Here is a 26452-nt window from a genome sequence, read left to right as displayed (position 1 = left end):
TATTCTGGGCTCTGACAGAACAGTTTCCCTTCTTCCAAGGGTAAATAGTCAAACACTAAGTTTGTATGTAAGTTTGCATGTGTGATCTCTGATTATCACAAGAGACTCAGTAGAAAGTACTGTCTTATTTTTGCAGATGAGTAAACTTAGTTAAAAGAAATTAAGCAACATATTGAAATTCACATGCTTTAGCAAATAGTAAAGCCACAATTTGAACGGAACAGAGAACTTAAAATGCGGCACTAAAACTATTATTCTGTTATTTGGGTAATTCCAAGGAATTCACAGATGTTCAGAATATGCAAGTATAGCACGGTGATTATTTAAAAAACTTAAAAGGCAGGACACCTGTGTGGCTCAGCGGTTGAGCATCTGCCTTTGGCTCAGGGCCTGATTCCAGGGTCCCGGGATCAAGTCCCACATCGGACTCCCCGCGGGGAGCCTGCTTCTCCCTCTGCCTGTGTCTCGGCCTCTCTCTCTCTCTGTGGCTCTCATGAATAAATAAATAAAATCTTAAAAAAATAAATAAAAAATAGAAACAGAATAGGAAAATTCAATACCAACATTCAGGGACTAACTTTCCTGCTTTCCTGGATAATGTCCTATTTCTTCCTCAGATGATCTATCCTACATAGATTAAGTCTTAGACACCAAACTCAAGTCACAATATGCAACAATATTTTGAGGGAAAAAAAATGGTTCCAAGTGCCCTACTGGAGGAATACACTGAACACAAGAAAAGGCAAATTAGCATTCATCACTGAGAAAAACTTCACCTTTATTGTTGTCCTACCATTTGAAAGATTTCTAGTATTAGCATAAGAAAAAATACTCATAGCAGTTTCTGTAAACATTTTCTTCTAGAGTTACCAAAGATAAGATGGCAGCTAGGAACAACAAGTCCTGACTGAGAAAAATATGTCTACGTGTGTAAGGTAGAAAGCAGGAAATGTTCTAATGCATAATAATGCTACTGCATAGCAGACACAGGAATTACCTCAAATTATTTTCTTGGTACGTATAAGTTTATTACTATTATTATTATCATTAAATACATTTTAAAAGCTATAAGATGGAAATGGAGCCATCTGTAACATGCCTGTATTTTCATGCAGGCTCTGACATGCATCATGCAAATTGGAAAAAAAACAAAAACAAAAGGTGACTATGAGGAAGGTGGTAGGAAAAAATCTGAAATTGTACTGTACCACGCTTTGTCAGAGAAGTAATGGACTAACTTCTCAACTCCTTGCCAATGGCATAATGGGAGAGCAGAGACAAGAAAAAGACAGGACAATGGTTGTCAGAGACCACACACAACACCAAGGAATTGCCATGACTGGGTATAGCAGCCAACAGTATTTGCTTAGCTTTTGTTGTGTTTTTCCAGGCAGTATTATTTTATTTAATATATTTATGTAAAATTAAAACATTTTTAATAAATTTATACTCTCTCGCTAAAGAGGTTTGCAAGTTAATATAAATATTCATAATCACAGAACAAAATATATAAAACTTCTCACACTTAAAAGGAATCATTTGAAGAATCTTACCAAATAAAGTATTGAAAGGATTTTGACACAATATTTATACTCCAAAGATCTAAAAAGGTTTAGCACATGTAATCCCTTACAAATCAAGTAGAAATTTCTTTAATAATTTCAGAAAGCCTTGCACATTATAAGCTAAATATAATTCAACATTAGTTTACGTTTATTATTAACTGCTGCATTAAAGACCAATTAAAGTATAATCTGATCTTCACGTAAGTCTGTCTTAAATATGATGTTCTAACTTATCCTCACATCACTACAAAGATGGAAGACATGACTGGATCCCTAATATAACAAGATTCAAGGAATTCTGCTGTATAATTCACATTAACCCATCACAACTTCCAAAGTTTTCTGGGAATCAGGAATGCTCTTATTCCTCTAGACCTCAGAACGGTGCCTCTAGATCTCAGAGAATTTAGAGAAGATAACTGATTGATAAATAGAAATTACATATAAACAAATTCTGAGATAAGGAGTTCAATGGTTTTTTAAATTTGATCAGTTAACTTGTTTAAAAACTATCACACTGATTAACATTCACTTAAGTAATAAGCATTTATTACCCAAGCACAATCAGTGTGAGGTGCTTAATTTTCATGGGTCTTATCTCTAAGACATAGAACCCATTAGCATTTAACCTCTGGGATTCAGAGTAGTTCAGAAAACAAAACTAAACATAATAGTACCATTCCATTGCTGTGATCAATATCACATGATATAGTTCTCCAGAGTAAGATACTGCAGGCATATGGTACAACGAATACAGCTAACAAAACAATTCCACAATCTACAGAGCAGGTTGTTGTAAAAGGCTTATACAAAAAACAGCAACTGCTGTGTTTCTCATCATTGCAAAGTGCCCAGAGAAACTAGTTTATGGGACAGCCTCCTGGACCATGAGTTTGATGCACATTTCTAGTCAATCAACCAATGACTAAACTAAACAGCACTTGGAATTAGCTGCAAAAATGGACAGTGTCATATTCTATATTATTTGTTCAATTTTTACTGAGTTATCCCAGTTTCCATTTCACTGAAAATATTTTATTTTTATGAAAAGTCACTCCCAGAGCTAATTTCTCATTGAAGCACTGAAGCTAATGCTACCCTTACATATAAAATTGATTATAGTCACATGGTAGAGCCAATCAGAGTGAGCCACATTAACATATGCCTTATGAACATGTTTGGCAGTTCAATAATACACATCAAGTGTTTCTAGAAAGTGCACAAACCCTTTAATTAAGCAACCTCCTTCCAGGAATCTACGTAAGAGAGATGATGCTACTGATCTATACACAAGTATAAATGGGATTGCAAGAGTATCTCTATTTAGTGGGGAAAAATGGAAACAACATCAATGCCCAACAATAGGAAAAGATTAATTATAGTACAGTCACATAATAATGTATTAACATGTACCCATTAAAATGATACTTTCAATATTTACTAAACCAAAATGTTCATATAATGATACTATGTGAAAAAAAACAAAAGTTTAAGAAGAAAATATGAGAGTATTATATGTTCTAAGAGAAAGTATTATTCATTCAACTTTTATCTTAATTTTAAATACACTTGTGTGCTGGGGTTGTAAGTACATAGTTTAGTTTAGTAAACATGTATTGGGTTGTAATATAAAATGAATTCTTAAGTGTCATTTGTCAAAAAGGTTTGTGAAACACTCTCTGAGGGTTATAAAAAGAGGAGGAGGATATAAGAAAATGTAATCATCATTCTTAATGTAATTCTGGGTGGAATGCAGTTAGTTACCATAACATAAATTTAGAAGTCAGGCAATACTAACACTACATCAAGAAACTGCTGAGCTATTAATGTAGATGCACTTACATTATTTTTATTGTTTAAAAACAATTTTTGTCTCATCTAAGTGATTGTACATAAAAGGTAACGGTTGATAAGATTTCTGAATTCTTTCAAGGTGTTAAAGAGCACATTTAATAGTCTTTTTAGGCATGACAAGAAGTAGGTATTACTTAAAATATACTTTTGGAGAAGTCAAGTATTCCTAAAAGCATATGATCTGGCAAGAAGTGCTACTTGAGATTATGATTAGGGCTTTTTACCTGCCAAAAGCCATTATTTTTATTCAATTTTCCTACTCTGAGGTAGGTTATTTATCTTTCCTAATTTTACACAGCTGGAAATCAAAAAGACTAAACCAATGTTAGTTAAGTCAATTCGGACAAAAGCTGAAGTCAGGACAAGAAAAAGACCCCTTCTATGTTTAAAAGTAGATATTTTCTACTAACCCAGAGAAAAAATTAATTTGAAATTAGAAGACAAGCATCAAGTTAAGAGTGTGATATACTCAAGAAAAGAAATGGAAGTCAAAATTTCCTGAGAAAGATAAAAATATAAGAAGACCAGGATTTTCTTTTTTCTCCATTTTTCTAGAGTTATTCTTAAATTCAGCAAGAACATTCTTGGCCAGTGCAGCTTTCCTGAGTGACCAGAGCTAAACATTCCCTGTAAATATTAATTATTTCACTTTCTACATATCCAGAACAGGCTATCTCATTATGCTGGAAGATCTACTACTCTTATAATTAAAAACATAAACAAAACCAGATTGCCCTTATTAAAGCCTGCCTGACTTTTGCATTTAGAAGAAAAGGCAGTTCACTTATGTTGATGTTAAGAGGGCCTCAGAAAGAACTTATTAATGAAACAGATTATAATAAAGGAGAACTTTCTCCACTATCTACCATCACTTACAGAATTAACCCATCCAAAAATCAGCCCTTTGAATCACATACTAACTAAATATGGAGACAAATATTATTTCACTAAGTTTAGTGTAGGAAGGGGAGATCTATTCCAAAACCCTCTGAAAAACCATTGGACTCTATACCCTTCTTTTCTCTATTTTATAAAAATTCAAAATATTCTTTAAAAATTAAAATTCTGTATTTATATAATTTATATATAATTCTATATTTTACATTCTATAAAAATTCTACATTTTAGAGAAATTTAAAATATTTTTTAAAATTACAATAATAATAATGTTATTAGTAAACTGCTTTAGCTGTTCTCAGGATAAATCCAAAATAGTGTAGTGTTTAGAACATATTTTTCCTTTAGGAATCTTCCCAAGCTCAGTAAGAAATATCAGAAAGCCATGAACACTATGGAAAATTATCACTTTCCATAAAGGAGGTCTACAAGTCTCGATGATCAAGTTCCAGGGACAGTTCTCTTACCTAAGCCGTTAGCACTTACTCAAGACTACGCTGTGAATTATCTTCTGATAGGTGGCTAACACATCCAAATTCTAGAGAACCAAAACTTTCTCCTTACTAATTTGAAGATGAGGAGAAAGGAGGTTTGATTTACAAAAGTCAGAAAGACAGATCTTGATAGGGTTGCAAGACAGTGATTCTTCATAGTTGGGAAATGAAAAAGGCAACTCTAACCCAAGAGGCAAGAAGGAAGAAACATTTGAAAATGGAGGGCCAATGACTAAACAAAAGGACCAGAAAATTCTAAAGCTATACAAATAAGAAACTAGTGAAATGAGTGACGTATTTTTAAAATAAACATAAATCTTTGTTTGCAATACAGAATAATCAACCTTAAACTTCAATTCCACATTATAGCTAACTGAAGGTAAGAAGAATGAGGTAGAAGAATGGCAGAGAAAGAGGACAGGAACTAAAAAGGGGTTAGAGCAAATTCAAGGCAAGGATGTTAATCTGAGGTAAATCTGTCAAACAATGCAATTTACTAGCTATAAGCCTAAAAATATATTATCGTGTTATAGCTGCCTTTGAAAGATTAGTTCACTAGCGAGTTAAAGTGATTTCTTACGTGCTAGGAATACTTACAGAGAGGAGGAAGGAAAGGGAAGTACTTGAAGACAAGAGAAGTAAAAGGGAAGCCTACAAAAGTGGTAGGAGATGGAAAAGGAGGAAGAGAAGGAATCCCTCTTCTCACTGCTTCCACTCAACAAATTAACTTGCTACTAAATAATTTGATATAAAAGCCTGTACAAACTTTCTATTCTGTTTTTCTTTAAAACAAAAAGCACAAAAAAGAAGCAAAGGCAAAAAAGCCAAAAAATAAACCTCAAACCTTGTCTCAAATTCACACTGATACCTTGTAATTTTGCCTAATTCAATGAATGAATTTTTATTTAAATAAATCACATTCTTAATTTTAAACTGCTTAAAATTTCTCCCTTTGGGACCTTTGATACTTCACATGGATAAAGATAATTTATGAAAAACTGATCTGAATCAAAAATCAGGTAAATCCATGGAGGAGGCATAAAAGTGACTGACTGACAATATTAATACCTCTTTTTTTATTAATATTAGCTTTTTTTGGGTGACTTTTCAAAAAAGATAAAATATAACCAACTTACCAGGTGTACTTAAGTACATAATATAAATAATAAAACACTGTTCTGGAAAGCAGATTCAATGTAAACAAAGTTTTGTTTTTTTTTTTTTTAAGTCAAACCATTACTAAATCATTAGAAATGTTAGTAAACCATGCATTTTCAGAAGCCATTTTCTTCTGGACTGTACAGCAGCTGATGAATTACAAAAACATATTAGTCGTTAAAAAAAGTCCTTTAAATGATTAAAGACTTCTTTTAGATGACAGTGAAACGCAATCACAGCTTTTTGATTAGGTAATATTTAAAGAAATGTGCAATGGTCTAGTAAGCCTGCTCCCTCAAACAGTATGCATCTGTTCATATCACTGTATACAGTATGTATATTTTTGATGTAGATAAAAAAATTGTTATTCATATATCTCAAGGTCACAAAAAAAGAAAATACATTTAAGGCAGATGCATGTCAATAGGTCTAGGGCCACTGGCAATAGGTTTAAACAGCATTAGAATGAAATTAACTTCAGGTAGTTCTCCTAAGGCTCTAAGTAGAAGTCTATTCACATGCAGTCAAAGGAAGGGTTAATTAATAGGAGAGAGCCCAGGAAGTGCTGGTTTAGCACATGCCTGCAGGTCACTCTGGACGGGAGGCGGGGTGCTGGGGAAGGGACAGGTCATGCAGAGGGGAAATACCATGAACGGGAAGCCAGAGCAGGAGAGGAGTGAGAGACACAGACTCACTCTGTCTGCGGTGCGGCGGAACAGTCCGTGGGATCCCCTGGAAGGAGCCCTGCCAAGAAGAGAAGGAGGGAGCACAATACCCACCCTGTGCAGAGAGAGACGGGGTAGGGAGGTATAATAAAAAAGGGAACCGAAAAATAGAGAAACCAAAGTCATACTTTAAAAAAAATAACAACAATAGTGTTAATAAGAAGACAGATTTCATTCTTTTTTAAACACAGATCGTTCAAATGATTAAAAATACAACATAATCCAAACCTAGGTATTTTTTCAAATATTGTAAGAAAAAATTATTTTCCCGTAGTATTTATAGTAATACATAAGAAATAAAATATTCTTTCTGGCATAGGTTACATTTATCATCATATAGTTCTTTTTTAAACAGCAGATCCCAGTCTTTTAATGTAAAAGCATTTAAAAGGGGAGATAGAGTTTTAATCGTCAAACACAGAAATTGCATCAATTATAAATCAGGCAACAAAAAACTATCATACAAAAAATTTTCATTTCTTTTTAAATCATAGGTTTCCAGAAGATTAGCAGGTGAAATAAAGAACATTGGCTGAAGATAGCAGAACCAACACAGCATTAAAAAGACTTAGGATGTTTTGAGAGTAAGTATTGTCAAGAATGTGACATACAGGCCACAGGTTAAACATGCATGCTTTTTAGTATGAGTAACTTATGGCTTCTTAGATTTACTTAATAACATGATCAGAATTGGAATATGTCTGCAATAGCATTTACTTCAATTTCCTCACTTTCCAGATAAAACTGGGTTATCAAGAAAAAAATGTGTTCAATGTCTCATAAATAGAACCAGATTGGGTCTCAGGTCGGTTCCTAGCTCCCTCACCAACTAAAATATAACCACAAATAAAACTACTAAAACACTAACAAAACTGTCAAGGAAAATAAGCTGTAAATCATCATCATATCCAGTTCAATTTGCAAAAGAAGGTAAGCATAATTTTTCAGATGAATTAATCTGACATAGAAATAATTCATTAGAAAATTACTAATATAGTTTTTATTGGTGTTTACAGATTTAATAAACACTGGTTCAAATAAAATTTTTTTCCACTTCTGTATCAATATTTCTTGGCTCAGTTCAGTATAATCAGATACTTATTTAAATATAAGAGTAATCGTAGCTATACTGGCTCACTATAAAAAACAAAATGATCCACTTTCTCTGTTAATGAAGGGGGAAAATAGCTCCAAGAAATCATGTAGAATTAATTATTTTTAGAATATCCTAGTATATCATAATCCGATCTTCTGAAATTATTGTCTTTTCTCCAGTAATTTAGCCACAGATATTTGTGAAAAGAGCTTAGAAAATATTTAATAGGGTGATAATCCCAAGTGTTCTCCAAAGATAAGCATGATACAATTCTATTTTACTGTTTCAGAAATGTTTTAGTTCAAAAGTTTTACACAAAACAAGTCTTCAACCAAGAAGGGACATGCACTTTTGCTATGAGTTTCACCAGGGCCAAGCTTCTACCCACTGAACTGGGTAAACACACTTTCAGATGAGTATTTTGTAGATGAGCTAAACTAGCAGTCAGAGATTCCTTTTCCAAGAAATAAATTCTCTCTGAAGGTTTGTGAAAATAGTACTAACTGGGAGTCGGGGAACTGTTTTTCTTTGGATCTTCCCTAAGTCCTGAAACCTTGAAAAAGTCACTAATCTTCTGTGAGCTCAGATTCCTCATTTGTAAGATGCAGGATTGGAATGTGCTACAGAATGAATTGTTTGTGTTTCCCCAAAATTTCATATGTTGAGACCTATTCCCCCAGTGTGATGGTATTTGGAGGTAGGGACTTTGGGAGGTGAGCAAGTAGGTCATCAGGGTGGAACCTCGTGAATGGGATTAGTACCCTTATAAAAGAAACCCCAGAAAGCTCTCTTGCCCCCTCCACCAAAGGAACACAAGGAGATGGTTGTCTATGCAGGCCCTTGCCAGACATTGAATCTGCTGGTGTCTCTACTCTTGGACTTCCCAACCTCCAAAACTGTGGGAAAAAGACTTCTATTGCTTATAAGCCATACAGTCTATGGTGTTCTGTTACAGTTGCCCAAAGAGACTAAGACAAAATGGTTCATTTCTAAGAAGATTCTTTCAGTTCTTAGAAAGTTCATAGAATCATTATTCCCACTCCAAGCATGGTTATCCTTTGATTTTATAACTATTTATATGGCATTTAAAACAATCAACTTTGTATTAAATGTTCTTGAATTAGTTCTTTGAAATAACTTAAGTCAAAGTATCTGCCACAATACCTAGAACCTGGCAGGAGTTTTAAAGGATGTTCAATGTCCTACTTTTGTTTGCCTAATAGTCCCTAACATACAGCAGACTCTAAATAATTGTTTATGGATTTAAACTGAATTAAATAAAGCTATTAAAACATAAATGAAATTATTGTATTTAACTAGAGATGAAGCTATAACATCAAGGGCTGGATACACATTGCAAGCACCTAAGAATTTTAGAAACAAAACAATGATACCCATCTTTACTCACCCAAGACCAATAAATCATGATCTCTGGGATGGGCTTGAGTATGAGAGGGAAAGAGAGACAATCTTGTGAAAGAAATACGTAAATAGCTATGCCTGCTCCTGCCAAGGGGCACCTGTTTATTGAATTGGTTGAAGAGCTGTCATTTCAGTTTATGCCTAGAAAGGCAAAGAATATTACTCATTTTACTTTAGCCTCCCTTTCACTTTTCCACCCCCATCTACCTAATTCCTACCAAACCTTCCAAGCCCAAGCCCATTTCAAACCCATTCCCTAAAAGCTTCTCTGGATCCTACCTAAATTCATTATGATCAATCTTGTTTATAAATATCTACATCATTTAATGGGCACTTGTCTTAGGGAATTTTTCTTCTGCTTTTCATTGTGTTGATTTGAGTATTTCTCTCTTCTATGAAATATAACCATCCTGAGAATAGCTTTCTCACTTTTCTGAGTGTCAACTACAGCTACAGCTTCATTATGTGACTTTCAGAGAGTAGAAATATACTTTGATTAAAATTTAATAGGAGCAGTACTTCCAGTTCTGGAAAGTTCCATCAAAAGATGAAATAGGTAACACTTCCCTCTTTTCTTTCTGCAAAGTACAGGCAAAAACTCTGGACATTTTACATGAAATGAACATGAAACTCTGAAAGGTGGAGCTAAGAAGATAGACCAGCTAGGAATCTTGAAATCTGAGGATAAACATAGTAGAGAATGCCTGGGTTATCTTTTTGCTTAATGTATCCTAGACTAGGTGATGGAGAAGCCAGCACACAGAAATGCCAGTGAGTGAAGACAAAAACAAAAATAGAAACAGTGTCAAGAGAATCCTGAACCATGTCAAAGAATCAGGTAAGAGGCAGCCTCGCAGTTCATATAACCTCTACACAATGACCTGCTAAATGTCACAGGAGAAACTGTAGCCCCAGCTCTAATCCCAACAGAAAAGACCAATGAGTGAGCCATGGCTCTAATATTGTCGTATGTCATTCTTGATGTGTGTATAGGAAATATTTAAGACACTTATATTACAAATGGGGGAGAGAAAGGGACTTAAAGGGTAGTAAGGTTCTCTACTTAGTAGACTACATAAGTTATGTAGGTATAATACCTAAACAACTATAACAGTTCCATACAAACTGATACACTCAAAACACTTATGTATAAACCAAAATGGAACTCTAAGAGATACACGTAACACACAGAAAGGCAAGAAAAAAAAAAAAAAGCAGCAAAGAAGTGAGGAAGAAAACAGAAGAGAGGAAATAAAACAAAAAATAAAATGGCAGGCTTAACATACTGATACATTAAATAAAAAGAATGTACTGATACCAAGTAGACAAACTAGCAGAGTGGATAAAGAATCATGACACAATCATATGCAGGTCACAAAAAATTCACTTTATATATAACAATATAGTTGTTTTAAAGTAAAACAAGAAAAAGTTCTACCATGCAAAAAAACAAAAGAAAGTAAGAGTGGTTATAAATTAGTATCAAATAAAGGAGGATTCAAAGCAATTACCAGGTACAAAAAGTGATCTTATAAAATGATAAAAGGGTCAATCTACTAAAAAGACATCGTGATCCTAAATGTGTATGCAACAAACTACAGAGTTGTACAACACATGAAGTAAAAACTGATAGAAGTGAAAGGAGAACAGTCAAATCCACAATTACAGTTGGATAGTCCTAACACTCCTCTCTTAATTAATAAAACAATTAGGCAATTAAATTAGCAATGATATAGGACTCAAGGATGCCATCAACAATGAGGATCTATTCAATATGTACAGAATATTCCATCCAGTAACAGCCAAATATACATTCTTTTCAAGAGTACATAGAACATTTACCAAAACATTTACCATAGAATATTACCACAGTGTAGGCCATAAAACAAACCACAGAAAACTAAAATAACAGAAATTGCACAGAATGTGTTTTCTGACCACAAGGGAATCAAATTAGAAATTAGTAATAGAAAAATTTCCAAACACTTGGATACTAAACAACATATTCATGGATCAAGGAAGTTTCAAGGAAAATTAAACACACACACGTCATATACTCCCTGAATACAAAAGAAATACATATCGAAAGTTGTAGAACACAGTTATAGCAGTAACAAAAAAGAGGAAAAAAAACCCAGATCAGTAACTGAACTGCCACCTTAAGACACTTAGGAAAAAAATACCAAAATAAACCAAAAGTAAGTAGAAAGAAGAATACAATCAAGAGCAGAAATCACTGAAACTGAACACAGAAAAGTAGAAGTAATCAAGGAAACAAAAAGCTGGTGCTTTGAAAAGTTCAATAAGATTGAAAAACCACTACAAATGATAAAGAGTATCAGAAAGATGACTCAAATTGCCAAAATCATGAATGAAACAGGGTCACAACACAGATCCTCCAACCATTAAAAGGGAATACTCTGAGTAACCTTACAGTCATAAATTTGACAAATGAGAAGAAATGGACAAATTTCTCAAAACCGCAAACTAAGAAAACTCATCTGAGATGACAGAGATCACCTGAATAGGTCTATAGCAATTTTAAAATTTCCCCCAAAAAGAAATCTCCAGGCCTAGATGGTCCACTGGAGAATTCTGCCAGTGTTTAAAGAATTAATACCAATTCTACACATTCTCTTCCAGAAAATAGAACTAGAGGAAAGAATACTTCCCCATTCATTTATGAGGCTAGAATTACCCTGACAGAAAACCAGACAGTGATAGTATAAAACAAAAACAAAAACCAGAAATCAACAGATTATTACTCCTCATGAATACAAACATAAACAATCCTTAACAAAATACTATTGATTAGAATTCAGAAATATATAAAAGAATTATACACTGTAAGTAAGTGGCATTTAGGTCAACAAGGTTGATTCAAAAATGATCAATGCAATCAATAGACTAAAGTGAAAAAAAATGACACATTCATATGTATTAGTATAGCAAAAGGACTGAACAAACTCCAACATACATAATGAAAACTCTCAGCAAACTAGAAATAGAAAGGAAATCCCTCAACTAGATAAAAAGCATCTTTCAAATATCTATAGCTAACATTTAATTAATGGTGAAAGACTGAATGCCTTTCCCCCTGTAAATCAGGAACATGGCAAGAATCTTCACTTTCATCACTCTTATTCAACATATAATTGGAAGCCCTAGCTAGTGGCATAATATCAGAATAGGAAATAGAAGACATACAGATAAAAATGTGAGAAAATTGTTCCTATTTGCAGATAAGAAAATTGTTCCTATTTTGATGACATGCGGTCCACATATAAAAATCCGTATCTACAGGAAAAACTCCCAGAACTAGGAAGTGAGTTTCCTAAGTTCATAGGATAAATGATCCATAAACAAAAATCAATTGTATTTCTAAATACCAGCAATGAACACATGAAACTCAAATTTAAAAGACAATATCATTTTAATCACTCAAAATGATAAAATACTTAATAAATCTAAGAAAGCATATGCAGAACTTATATTCTGAAAACTAGATAATGTTGATTAAAGAAATAAAAAAAATGATATAAATTAATGGAGAGATATACCTTATTCATGGACTGGAAGACCTAACACACTAAAGATGCTAACTCCAAAAGGATATTAGGTATAACACATTTTCTGTCAAAATCTTGGCAAGATCTTTTTTAGATAAACACAGGCTAATTCTAAAATTATGCAGAAAAGCAAATAAATTAGAATATATAAACAATTATGAAAAAGCAAAAGTACAAGGAATCATTCAACTTAAGACTTTTTATAGTTATAGCAATCAAAATAATGTAGTAATGGTGGAGGGGTAGACACATAGATCAATGTAATAGAAAACCCAGAAGTAGATCCATACAAATATATAATCAACTGATCTTTGACAAAAACACAAAAGTAATTCAATAGAAAAAGGATAATCTTTTTAAAAATTGATTCAAAGCAATTGGATATTTGTCGGAAAATAATGAACCCTGACTTAAGTCTCATATCTTACATAAAAATTAACTGATATTTGTCGGAAAATAATGAACCCTGACTTAAGTCTCATATCTTACATAAAAATTAACTCGAAATGGATCACAGATTTAAATGTAGAATGTAAAACTAGAAACACTTCAGAAGAAAACAAAATTTTCAGTGTCTTGGCCTTGGTGAAGAGTTTAGATATAATGTAAGAAGCACAATTCATAAAAGAAAAAATATTGATAAATTGGACTTAAGAATTAAAATCTTTTAATCTTGAGTGACTCTTTGAAGAAGATGGAAAGACAAACTATCGGGGGAAAATACTTCCAAACTACAGCCTTTACTCTTATGTAAAGGACTCAGAGAATATATCAAGAAATCTAAATTTAACAGTAAAAAAAATTAAAATCAAGTTAGAAAATACGACATGAAGATATATTCAAGAAAATGGCAAATAAGCACACAAAGAGACAATAAAACTATTAGCCATGAGGGAGATAGAAATTAAAACTACACTGATATATTACTACACACTTCTCAGAATGGCTAAAATTTAAAAATAGTAACACTACTAAAAGCTGATAAAGATGCAGAGAAACTATCACTCATACAATATTGATGAGAAACTGTTCTGGCAGTTGTGATAAACAGTTTGGGAATTTTTTTGAGTGCTAAACACAGAGTTATCATATGACCCAAAAATTACACTACTGGGCATTTATCCCAGAGAAATGAAAATTTACATCTATACAAGATCTTCTACACAAGTACTCACAGCAGCTTTATTTTTAATAGCCAAAAACTAGAAATGATCAAAATATCTCTCAATAGATGAAGTGGTTAAACTAACTGTGGATCATCCATATCAGGGAAATCTACTTGGCAATAAAAAGGAACAAATTATTGACAGACACAACTTCTTGGATGAATTTCCAAGGTGTTATTCTGAGTGAAAAAAAAAAAAAAAAACAATCTCAAAAGCTCACACACTATATAATGTCACTTATGCAAAATTCTTGAAACGTGTGAATTATAAGTATGAAAAACCAGATTAGCGATTGCCAGGGGTTAGGAATGGTAGAGGAAGAAGGAAATTATTGTGACTATTAAAAGGAGGCACACATAGCAGAACTTTGTAATGGCACAATAATTCTGCATCTTAAATATGGTGGAGTTGCTGGAATCTACACAGTTATAAAATGGCACAGAACTACACATATACCAATGTCAATTTCCTGGTTTTGATATTGTACTATGCTAACATAAAATGAAACTATTGTGGGATAATGGTGAACCGTACAAAGGATCTTTCTGTACTATTTTTATAACTTTTCATGAACCTGTAAGTATTTAAAATAAAAAGTAAAAAAAAATTAGAGTAATAAAACTATAATGCACACTAGAAGAATACAGAGGAAAATTATTCAAAACACTGATTATAGTGGTAGGGTCATATTTTTTGGGGGGAGGAGATGGAAAACATATTTAAGAAAATTCTCATCTCTATAAACTAAAGGTTATTTCCTAAGTATGAAAAAGAAGAAAGATAATTTACTCCTTTCAACAGTAAACAATGGAAATAGCTATAAAATACATGACTAACTAAACTATGAGACCAGGCAAGTTCAGAAATACTGGACATCTGAGCAACACTAAGCAGCAGCACTAAGAGCAAGTGTTGCTTCCCCATGATTCCCTATCTATTGGGAGTGTTTCTAAAACAAAAGAGAACTTGTGGAAAGAACTTAACTTAGAAACTTATTAGACTTAGATTTATAATTTGTAAGCAAAGGATGGGAGACCTGACCTTCAGCAAAAAAGATCGCAGAAGCAAGACAAGTTCCCAGATGCATGGCTCTGTTTCAGCGGTGAGTGCTGGAACACAGTACACTCCTGAACTCAAGTATACTATAAGTTACAGCAGTTTTAGGATGGATCTGAGAGCCAGAAGGTCTAGTTCTCAAATTTGGAACACATGTCTACCACTCTCTGGTCCAGAAACAGCCTAACTCTCCTATCATCTCTGATTTACCTTTGCTGTCTGCTTGTGAGCATCATAGACTAAGAATTGGTGAAGCTCCTGCTTCTCCGGGACGGGGATGGTGCTTTCCTGTCCTGGGGGCACTCGCCCAGGCCTTAGCCCGGCTCCTCGCGGGGCTCCTCCCCCTTGGATGTCTCTTGTTTCCTTACTGCCCGCCCCCCCCCCCCATCTTCCTACTTTGATAGAAGCTGAACTCTTCTCACTGTAGCATTCCAGCTGTTGTTCTTTCTAAATCTCAGGCCGAATTCGTAGATTTTCAGGATGATTTGAAGGTTATCTAGGTAATTTGATGGGGACAGGTGACTTGGGGACCCTACTCTTCCGCCATCTTGCCCTTCTTCCTCATAAACTAAGAATTAAGCAATGTCTTTGATTTAGTATCCAAAACCCTTAGCACATTGGATTGAAACATAGAATAAACTACTCAAAGTTCACTGAATGAATGAATGGTCTTATGGTTTAAAACCTGAAGGAATGTACTTTTTTTTGGGGAGGGGGTCATCAATTCCAGCTACTTATACTTAGTTCAGGTTTAAAGCCTAATCTAGGGCAGCCCCGGTGGCTTAGCAGTTTAGGGCCGCCTTCCGCCCAGGGCATGACCCTGGAGACCCTGGATTGAGTCCTGCATCAGGGTCCCTGCATGGAGCCTGCTTCTCCCTCTGCCTGTTTCTCTCTCTCTCTCTGTCTCTAATAAATAAAAAATCTTAAAAAAAAAATATAAAGCCTAATCTAATGACCACCACACAGAACTGAATTATGGATAGTCTGAAATAAAATGCTGTAGAAATGGAAAATACCCCTCAAATGGTAAAGATACACAGACAAACCCAAAACCCAAATATCAGTAAAATATCTCAATATCTTCTTTATATTGATTCCATGTTTAAATGATACGACTGGGTTAATCAAATATTTTATTAAAATTAAATCTGTGTGAGGCGCCTGGGTGCCTCAGTCAGTTAAGTGTCTGTCTTCAACTTAGATCATGATCCCAGGGTCAAGGGATCAAGCCTCAATCAGATCCCTGCTCAGTAGGGAGTCTACTACTCCCTCTCCCTCTGCCTTTCTCCATTTGTGTGCACTCTGTCTCAAATAAATAAATAAATAAATAAAATCTTTAAAAAATAAATAAATAAAACTAATTCTGTGTGTTTCTTTTTACTTTATTTTGGATAGTAGGGCATTTACCTTATATATGTAGCTCACATTATATTTCTACTGGAGCACGAATCTAGAGGGCAAAGTGCCTAATTTTTTCATAGTTGATACTATGAACTCATGAAGTTCTCTAGCTCTAGCCAGAAAAGTATCTTTTTGCTCCTCTGAGTCTACTTTAAACTTCTGATGACTTTTTAGATGAAATGGTAGATAGGAGGTGCTTTCTGTTAGAGAAATCACAGTGGTTTCTCTAAAACACTTTGTTTTATATAAAAACAAAGAGCAGGAGGTATGCATATGAATATATTCCATCCAAGTGGAAAAATAAAATATACTTGTAGAAAAACATACCTGGGATATCTGACATATAGTTTTAACAATATACAAAATATTCTAATTATACTTTAAGTTGGTGGGACAAAAACAAAAACAAAATAAAGGAAAAAGAAAACACGAAAAATAAAAGCATCTGAACTCAGGGTTCTAGAGGCAACTTCATTTCATAAAGCCTATCAAGACCAAGTTTTCATGTAAAAACATTTGTGTGAACTCCGTGTGGGATAAGATAAGGAGCTATGAGCCAATTCCTCCAGAACACTTGTAGCTTTTCCCTCAAACAGCTGCTTTTTCTTAACATAGAGGTGAGAACAGATGACAGTTTTCACCTGAAGTTAGAGTGTGGGGATTTTTACTTAACACTGAACTGTTAAAACTTCCTGATTCATGATTAGTTTGCTTATTTCTCCCTTTTCTGGAAGACTTTAGGGAGCTTCCTGGAATGGTCTTACTTGCTTGCAAAGGGCCTGTGGCACTTAGCACTAACAATACGAGCTGTCCTAGTAGATGAAACTCTATCACTAAAGATTTGTCTTTCATATACTCAAGTCCCCTCCACACTCTGAATCTACATCTCCACCTAACTTTTGATTAATTTCTTCTGAAAGACTGATTTGATCAAGTTACTTCTTGAAAGCTAATAGAATTATCCATTTCTCACTGATTGCTATCATTAAATTTCTAAGAGTAAAATCTTTCTATATCTATACCCTTGATGTACAAGTCAATAAATTAAATTCTATATCACACAAATGAAATGGATCCCAGTAGTAGAAAACTTTGGTGCTATCCTTTTTTTTCTAGCTACACTGCAGATACAAACTTTGCTTCTTTCAATGGATACTTTATACAAAGCTTTAAAAATGCCCTATTTGTTTCGGCACTGAAGGGCACAAATTTAGACACCCTTAAATTTATGACCAGACAAGTCACTCAACTTCTAGATTAAAATAGCCATGTAATAGTCATATACATATAACAGAATTCTTGTTGTGCTGTCATAAATACATGCAGCTAGAATGTGATAGCTCAGCCACACAGATGGCTCCTGTCAGCATTTAGCTCATTGAAACAGGCCATATTCAATGGCCCATATCTAAAAATGACTGACTAGACATTAACAATTTAAAAATAATTACATGAATCACATTATAATTATTATTTGTTTAAACACCAAAGTATATGAGTATTTCACTTAAAATACTTCTAGTGGCATATGCTATATATAAACAATAGTGAATATAAATAAACACTTCCACAAAGAAATAAATCATTTAATTCCCTTCAGAATATATATGAGTAGTAAAAGGACACCTCTCCAATTGGGATAAAATGGAATACTGAAGAATAAAATCAGGACGTTAATCTCACATAAATTAACTAATAATGCTACCCACTCCCAAATCAGGAAGGCATATAGTGTAAAAGAAAAAGGACTTAGGAAGAAGTCATCTGAAAACAAATCTTTGGGTTATGATGTTCCTTTCATTTAATATTTTGTCTCATCTCCCAGGCAAGCAAAAAAAAAAAGGGAGGGAGCAGAGTCCTTTAACAGTACATACATCATGCTGCCCCTGGCAAACTCCTTTTCCTTTGGAAATTATGTACAGTTGACATGATTTCTGTGATATGTCTATGATAAGGTTTTCTGATTTTTTTTCTATTTTATAAATAGTTATGATAGGAACATACTTAACTATGACATTTTGAGATATATGCATAACCCAGTAAATCTGAGACATTAGATCATAATTCTAAGCACAAAAATTGCTGATAATGTGGACCACATTCTAATTGTTGAGCTTATTTTAGTTATATACATATCTATTAAATACACCATAAAATGGATTAAATCTTTGATTCACTACTAGAAACTAATTCTAAGAGAACATTTAAAAATGTATATAAAATCATCTTTTCTCACCTCTTTGCTATATAATACTGTGAGTTCTTAAGATACGAGAGAAAACTAGTAAAGATCTAATTGTGTACATTCCGAATTTCAACTGGTAGACAACTTTCCCACTGATACTGATATAACAGCATTTCTTTCTACACTCAATTTTAAGAGTAATCCATGTGAGCCATTATGTGAAGGTCAGGTGGATCCTTGGGTCCATCTTATAATCCCTTCTTGGAGATTCAAGGGGATAAATAATAAGAAGGTTGATAGTGTGAGTCTAGAAAGGTTTTCTGGTATTTTGGCTGCTCTAGTTCGGTAAGATGTTTAAACAAATGCTTTAAATGTATATATTGTGAAAATTTAGAATTTACTTAATGTGCAATCTTCAAACACTGATGTTAAATGTTTTGAAACAATACTGGAAATACATCTAAAACATTTTAAATGAATCTTTTCACATAAGCGCCATCTTTTCTCACATAATCACCATCTTCCTAGTATTCTTAGTCTTACTTCAACTACTTTTGTGTGAATGATTAGATACGCTCCACACTGCTGTTCTTTGCAGGTTACCCATCTCGCCACTTTATCAGGTACTCTGTCCCTCAGATGAGAATATTTCACCAGAAGTAAGACTTCTCCATTCTCTTCCGACGGTACCATAATTTCCTATAGCCCATTCTTATCTCTTTTCCCTCTTTCTTTCCCTCCCTAAATCTGAAATCCACTTCCTTTATTTTCCTTCATTTCTTCCAAAAATGTCTATTTTTTTTTCATGTTTCTTTCCACCTCCTAAATGGCTGCCAACAAGTATTATAGATGGTATCTCTCTTTTCTCCACCATCTTTCAATGCTTTCTACTACAAACAGATTTCTTCCGCGGATGCCAGGAAATGTTCTGAGGACATGCTTACATATGCCTCATAAACCTGATTTAGATTTTACTTCAGATCCTCAACTAACTCAGAGAGTGTCATTTAAATTTCTCAATATATTTAGGGAATGGTAAAGAACAAGGGCTCAGACTATAACTTTCAATCTTCCCAAACTCTTATGAGCCAGATCAAAAAAAATGTTGCCTACGCTAAACTTGGGGATTTTGAAATTCAACATGTTTTGATTCTCTAAATCACTACCTAACAGACTCGTTGCCAAAGAAGAATCCCAACTGCACTACCCAACATCAATATCTTTTTTAAATATGTTGAGTTCCTGCTAAAAAAAGAACATGTAGAGTCAAGTATAACTTTTTAGAAGAGAAAAGAAAATCTTTATTATTGTAAAATGATTTCTAAGATACAATAATTTTATTTCAAATGAATCTTAAGTGCCAAAAACATAAAAATCAACTTTAAAAATAAACTCAATATTTAATGTTAATAGTTAATAATTGTCTTAGTATCATGTATTATATTACATTAACTAAGTAAATAAATATATGTAACTACCTCTTTACCTAAATACAACTCAGTAAAATTACTTTTTCAGTAATTCCTGGATAAAATTTTTAATTCTATCTTTCAAATGGGCTTTAATACCAACTTCAACTACTTCCCTAAACATACAACTGTGCTGCAGTTGAAATCATGTACTTACTATTGCCTAAATGTATCTTTCTACCTCATCATCACCTTTACTTGTACTTCCTTTTGTCAAGAATATTTCTCCCATTTCAATCGCAAAACCTCTCTCAATCCTTCAAGGCTCCTCAGTGTACCTTTGTGGGAAGGAACCTTGAACTAGCAGTGAACAGCCTGAAGCTACAGTATTATCTCAGTCACTGATTGATTATGAAACTTTAATATCCCACTTAATCTCCTTGCCTTTTGTTAGCTTAGATAAGTATAAAACAAAAGTCCTAAGCTAGGTGATTTCTAAAGTAGAAGATGGCAAGGAAGCCTAAAGTCTGGTTTGTTAGGAGTGTTGGACTGAAAAACGGACCTTCATTTCACCCAAAATTATAGTAAACTAAGCAATGTCTTGGGGTTGTTTCCCACCATTTACCTTTGTCTGATTAATATCCAGTTTTCAGAACAATAAGATCGAAGAAGCCAGAGATGGTATAAAAACACCCATGAGGATGGGAAAATGGAACTTCTCACACTTAAAGAAATCACCAACCTACTTAGTATCAGAAGGCACAAATATCTGTGAGGAAACTGGAGAAATGGGGGAGGCCCAAACTCCTATCTAGAAGCAAAAGGTAGTCTTATTTTGCAATTTCCTCAAACCAGTAAGTTTCCACCTCCTTTAAAGAAATATTACATCATCTCTGTCTACCGGTATATTTCACTTTCTAGAATTCAATCACAACCTTTACCTTCTTCAACAAGCTCCTTGATTCTTCCAACTAGACCTTCCTCATCTTTTGAACCTAACAGAACTCACTTCACTTTAATTGTATCACATCACCAGTTCCTTTGATAAGTACCTGCTAGTAGAAGGAATCCTTATTGGACTGTGTATTTTCTTCCCCAATTCCTACTTCTACTTCAAGAGCCTAGTCACTGAGATTGGAGCTTACAAACTTCTGTTGAATAAATTAATTAATAATTAATTAATAATTAATAAATTAATTATTAGCATTTTACCTTAGAGCACACACAAAAAATTACTTATTAGATGAAAATGAAAAAAAAAAGTAATAAACTTTAAAGCCTATAGTTAGGTTTTAAAAAATTGGATTGCTGATTACATTAACCATTATGGTTCCCTGTTCATTTATGTTACTAGGATTCTACTGCTAAAATAAGGCAAAAGAAGAGTCAAAAGTGGCTTATTAGGCATTTTCTTAACAAATAATGTCTATTAGTTGGCACCCAACAACAGGATTATGATGACTGGATGGCCATGTGATGATTCTCTGGCTCAGGAACACCCTGAACTAAGTTTCAGAACTCAGGTTAAATTATGGTCAGTGTATTTTAGACTAAATATATTTCAAAAAATAAGAAAGCATGGTTACTTTCTACTGTTTAGAAGAAATCATTCCCAAATCATGCCTTAAACATAACCTTTACTATCTATATCTTAATGCCTTTATACTTGAGTAATTGTAATAGAATATATTTGAAAGGTTTCAACAACAACAAAAGAATAAGCTACATCACGTATTTCCAGAGTCATGCTGCTAAAAAGGGAAGACTGCATTCTGTGGATTTCTGTTTCTTTTAGGGCATGGGGAAATACTACTCTCATAAATACATGCAATGAGAGACTAGACACTCAAAATGGGCTACAGTGTGCAGAACAGAAAAGCTATTAAATGCACATTCATTTATATAAGACAAACAAGAGAAGCTTTAGAAAGCACATAAACACCTAAAACACAAGAAAAATCAACTTACCTAGAAAAAATTACAGTCATGGCAGATTCAAAATTATTAGGTTAGAGGAAAAAGAGTGAAATAAACATTGAAAGAGTAAATGACATGCGAAGAGGTTAAGGACATATGTTACTTACGGGAATTCTTCTCCAGGGTGTTTGAGTATATTTATCAGCATATGTGCACTTTTCCTCTTTAGATTTCTGGTGGCAGTTACACCGGGTTGCCTGAATAAAATCACAAATGTTGACACCGGTGTAATTTCATATACACATATTTACATACAAAGTAATCAGAGGCTTTCATAAAGGGTACAAAAGGGTACAAGACCACCACCACAGAAACAGGGCAAACAGCCAGGTCTATTCAGTAGTTTCCCATTTGATTCAGAGATTGGGTTCTAGAGTCAGTCAGTAAAGCTAAAATTTTGAACAGTAAGAACTTTGGGAATCTCTTCATTGTCCATAAACGCATTATTTATGATCCTATGTATATAAATATATACAATACTATGTATATGAATGTAAAACATATATATCAACATACAGTTTATAAAGAATACAATTGCAAAATATAATGTATTTCTCTAAACTATAATGGTACAATAGACACTACACCACAGTTTCTTAAGTTTATTTTTGATGGCAATAAACTGGATATTAAATACGACCAGTCCACAAGTTAGGTTGTCTATTTATATGTGCAGTGCTTTTAAGCCTCCTTAATAATGTGTTAACCTTACTGCACTAAAGAATTTGAAGGACCACTGCCTTTTGATAAGATCCATCTGACCATTTCAGTTCACAAATGAATCCTCTACATATGGTTTCACTCAAAGCATACTCATTTAGTCATTTATACAACACAAAGCAATGTACCTAATTGTGTGAACTTTGGTCTCTCAAATATCAAATTTTTAAGAAAGAATGAAAACAATGATAATGAGAATTTCTCCCTAGTATGAAGTTAGACTATAACCATATTATGTATTAAACAACCTCACTGGAGGTAAACATACTTACTCTCTTGTAGGAAAACCCACATAGCAAATTCTTTTTTTTCTTTTTTTAAGATTTTATTTATTTATTCATGAAACACAGAGAGAGGCAGAGACACAGGCAGAGGGAGAAGCAGGCTCCATGCAGGGAGCCTGATGCGGGACTCGATCCCAGGACTCTAAGATCATGCCCTGGGCTGAAGGCAGACGCTCAACCGCTGAGCCACCCAGGCGTCCCATCACATAGCAAATTCTTGATTACTGCATCAAATTAAAACTATGTGTCTAGTTTAAAAATATTTACCAAAATTCAGAATTTTTCTTAATTTTAATCAGATTGTTCCCTTTTCCATATATAAAAGATCTAATTAAAAACAGCTCTGTAGTATAGACATTTTTCCATTCCTTATAGTACATATTTCCCATTCCTAAGAAATGGGATAGTCACTGAAACAGAATTCACTAAAGAAGCAGACAACTGAAAAGTCTGTCTCATGGGGGCACCCAGGTGGCTCAGGTGGTTCAGCATCCGACTCTTGGTTTTGGTTCACATCATGATCTCAGGGTCCTGAGATGGAATCTCACTCTGGCTCTGTGCTCAGCACAGAATCTGCTTGAGATTCTCTCTCTCCCTCTGCCCCTTGCCCTGTTCATTTTCTCTCTCTCTCAAAATCTTAAAAAAAAAAAGTCTCCTAGAATTCACTGTAATAGGATATAACTTTTAATATATATGGGAGGTATGTAAAGATAAAACATTTACCTCTTTTTTTGTTTTAAGATTTTGAGAGAGAGAGAGAAAGAAAGAGAGAGATCACAAGCAGGGTAGAAGGGGAGAGGGAGGAGCAGACTCCCAGCTAAGCAGGGAGCCTCATGCCAGACTCAATCCCAAGACCCTGTGATCATGACCTGAGCTGAAGGCAGATGCTTAACCGACTGAGACACCCAGGCGCCCTAAAACATTTATCTTAATGCAAACACATTATGTATTCTATCCTGAGTACTGTAATTCCAGAATTAATTTCCTTTTTGTTGTCTATGTGTTAGCCTGTTTAATTAAGCTGAGTTCCATTTTCTATGACTCTATAAAGGAAAGTCTACACAAGTAACTTCACCAGATTATTTTAAGGACTCAATGAGAAAATGTATCTAAATTAACTATTACTAAGTAGTATATTGAGGGGAAAATAAAAGGGTACTCTCAGCATTTTAAATAAGGTTTAAATAGCTGAGCTTCTATACTTTCCAGTTAAATTCTGGGAGCATTGCAATCTGATTTTATATATGCACATTTCACACAAAATATGAATTCAACACTTTATATGGTCGCTTTTCTGAAAGTCTGCATGCACACACAGGCTAGGGGTGAGTGCTTTTATTCAAAAAAAAAAAGGTAAAATTCATAGAAAGCTAGAACTAGAAAAGGACTTTGAAATCACTGAGAAAATCCTTCACATTTTTCCTTTTTATTTCTTAAATTCCAGTGTGGTTAACATACAGTGATAAATGAGTTTGAGATGTATAACATAATGATCCACCAATTCCATACATTACTGTGTTCAACAAGACAAACACACTCCTAATTCCCTTCACCTATTTCACCCTCCCCATCCACCTCCCCTTTGGTAACCATCTGTTTGTTCTCAACAGTTTGTTTCCCCTCCCCCCATTATTATTTGTTTTTTTCTTAAATTCCACACATGAATGAAATCCTATGGTATCTGTCTTTTTCTAACTGGTTTGTTTCATTTAGCATTATACTCTCTACCTCTACCCATGTTGTTGCAAATGGCAAGATTTCATTCTTTTTTATGGCTGAATGATATTCTAATACATATACATATACGTGTGTGCTTAATGGAATACATATTTATGTGTATACACATACACACATACACACTCTTGCATATACATAAACCATATTTTCTTTATCCCCTCATCTTTTGATGGACACTTGGGCTACTTCTATAGTTTGGTTATTGTAAATAATGCTGAAACAAACATAGGGGTGCGTATATCCCTTCAAATTATTGTATTCTTTGAGTAAATATTCAGTAGTGTAATTACTGGATTGTATGGTAATTATATTTTTAAGTTTTTCAGGAACTTCCATATTGTCTTCCACTGTGGCTGCACCGGTTTGCATTCCCATCAACAGTGTACAGGGGTTCCTTTTTCTCCACATCCTCACCAACACTTATTGTTGAGTTTTCTTACGTTAGCCCTTCTGACAGGTGTGAGGTGGTATCTCACTGTGACTTTGATTATCCCTGATGATAAATGATACTGAGCATTATTTCATGTGTCTGTTGGCCATCTGTAGGTCTTCACTGGAGGAATGCTTATTCATGTCTTCTGTGCATTCTTAAATTGGATTGTCTTTTTGGTGTTGGTGTTTAAGTTCTTTGTATATTTTGGATACTGATCCTTTCTTGAACATGTCACACACAAATATCTTCTCCCTTGCAGTAGGCTGTCATTTAGTTTTGTAGGTTGTTTCCTTTGCCATGCAGAAGCTTTTGATTTTGATGTAATCCCAATAGTTTATTTTTGCTTTTGTTTCCCTTGCCTCAGAAGAATGTTACTATGACCAATGTCAGAGAAATTACTGCCTGTGCTCTCTTCTAGGCTTTTTATGGTTTTAGGTCTCACATTTATGGTCTTTAATCCATTTTCTAAAAGACTTTATTTACTCATTTGAGAGAGAGGAAGAGAGAGCATAAGTGAGGGGAGGGTGAAGCATACTTCCCACTGAGCAGGGAGCCCGATGTGGTGCTTGACCCCAGGACCCTGAGATCATGACCTGAGCTGAAGGCAAATGCTTAACCAACTGAGCCACCCAGGTGCCTTGGTCTTTAATCCATTTTTAGTTTATTTTATGTACAGTGGAAGAAAGTTGTCCAGTTTCCTTCTTTTGCATGTAGCCCTTTCAGTTCTCCCAATACCATTTGATGAAGAGAGACAATCTTTCCCATTGCATATTTCTGCTTCCTTTGCATATTAATTGACCATATAATTGCAGGGTTTTTTTTAATTTTTATTTATTTTTATTATTATTTTTTTATAATTGCAGGTTTATTTCTGAGTTTTCTATTCTGTTCCACTGACCTATGTGTCTATTTTTATACCAGGGCCATGCTGTTTTGATTACTACAGCTTTGTAATATAACCTGACATCTCAAATACCACAAGTTTTGTTTTTCAAGATTGTTTTGGCTATTTGGGGTCTTTTGTGGTTCCACACAAATTTTAGGATTCCTTATTTTAGTTCTGTGAAAAAAATGCTGTTGGTGTTTTGATAGCAACTGTATTAAATCTGGATATTGCTTTAGGTAATACAGACAATTTAAGAATATTTGTTCTTCCAATCCATAAGCATGGGATGTCCTTCCAATTCTTTGTGTCATATTCAATTTCTTTCATCAATATTTTATAGTTTTCAGAGTATAGGTCTTTCACTCTTTGGTTGTTTATTCCTAGGTATTTTATTCTTGGTGCAATGGCAAATGGGATT

The 26452-nt window shown here is 34.0% G+C and overlaps 1 protein-coding gene across 12 annotated transcripts in view; it reads right to left on the bottom strand.

Annotated features, from left to right (window-relative positions):
• CCSER2 (coiled-coil serine rich protein 2) overlaps positions 1-26452 on the bottom strand; it is a 189706-nt gene that overhangs the window by 10777 nt on the left and 152477 nt on the right. For 4 of the 12 annotated variants that reach the window (XR_005358079.1, XM_038534505.1, XM_038534513.1 and 1 more), the window contains one exon: positions 22082-22171. Coding sequence is in view for 10 of the 12 variants with exons in the window: in XM_038534505.1 (XP_038390433.1) it covers positions 22082-22171 (90 nt within the window). In the remaining 2 variants the exon portion in view is untranslated. Of the gene's footprint in view, positions 1-1208; positions 1249-6615; positions 6749-21049; positions 21149-22081; positions 22172-26452 lie in introns of all 12 variants that reach the window. The other 8 variants (XM_038534509.1, XM_038534512.1, XM_038534506.1 and 5 more) reach the window with 7 other exon arrangements.

This window comes from Canis lupus, chromosome 4 (genome assembly GCF_011100685.1).
Source record: "Canis lupus familiaris isolate Mischka breed German Shepherd chromosome 4, alternate assembly UU_Cfam_GSD_1.0, whole genome shotgun sequence".
NCBI classification, from domain to species: Eukaryota; Metazoa; Chordata; class Mammalia; order Carnivora; family Canidae; genus Canis; species Canis lupus.
This window is presented reverse-complemented; position numbering and strand designations above follow the sequence as displayed.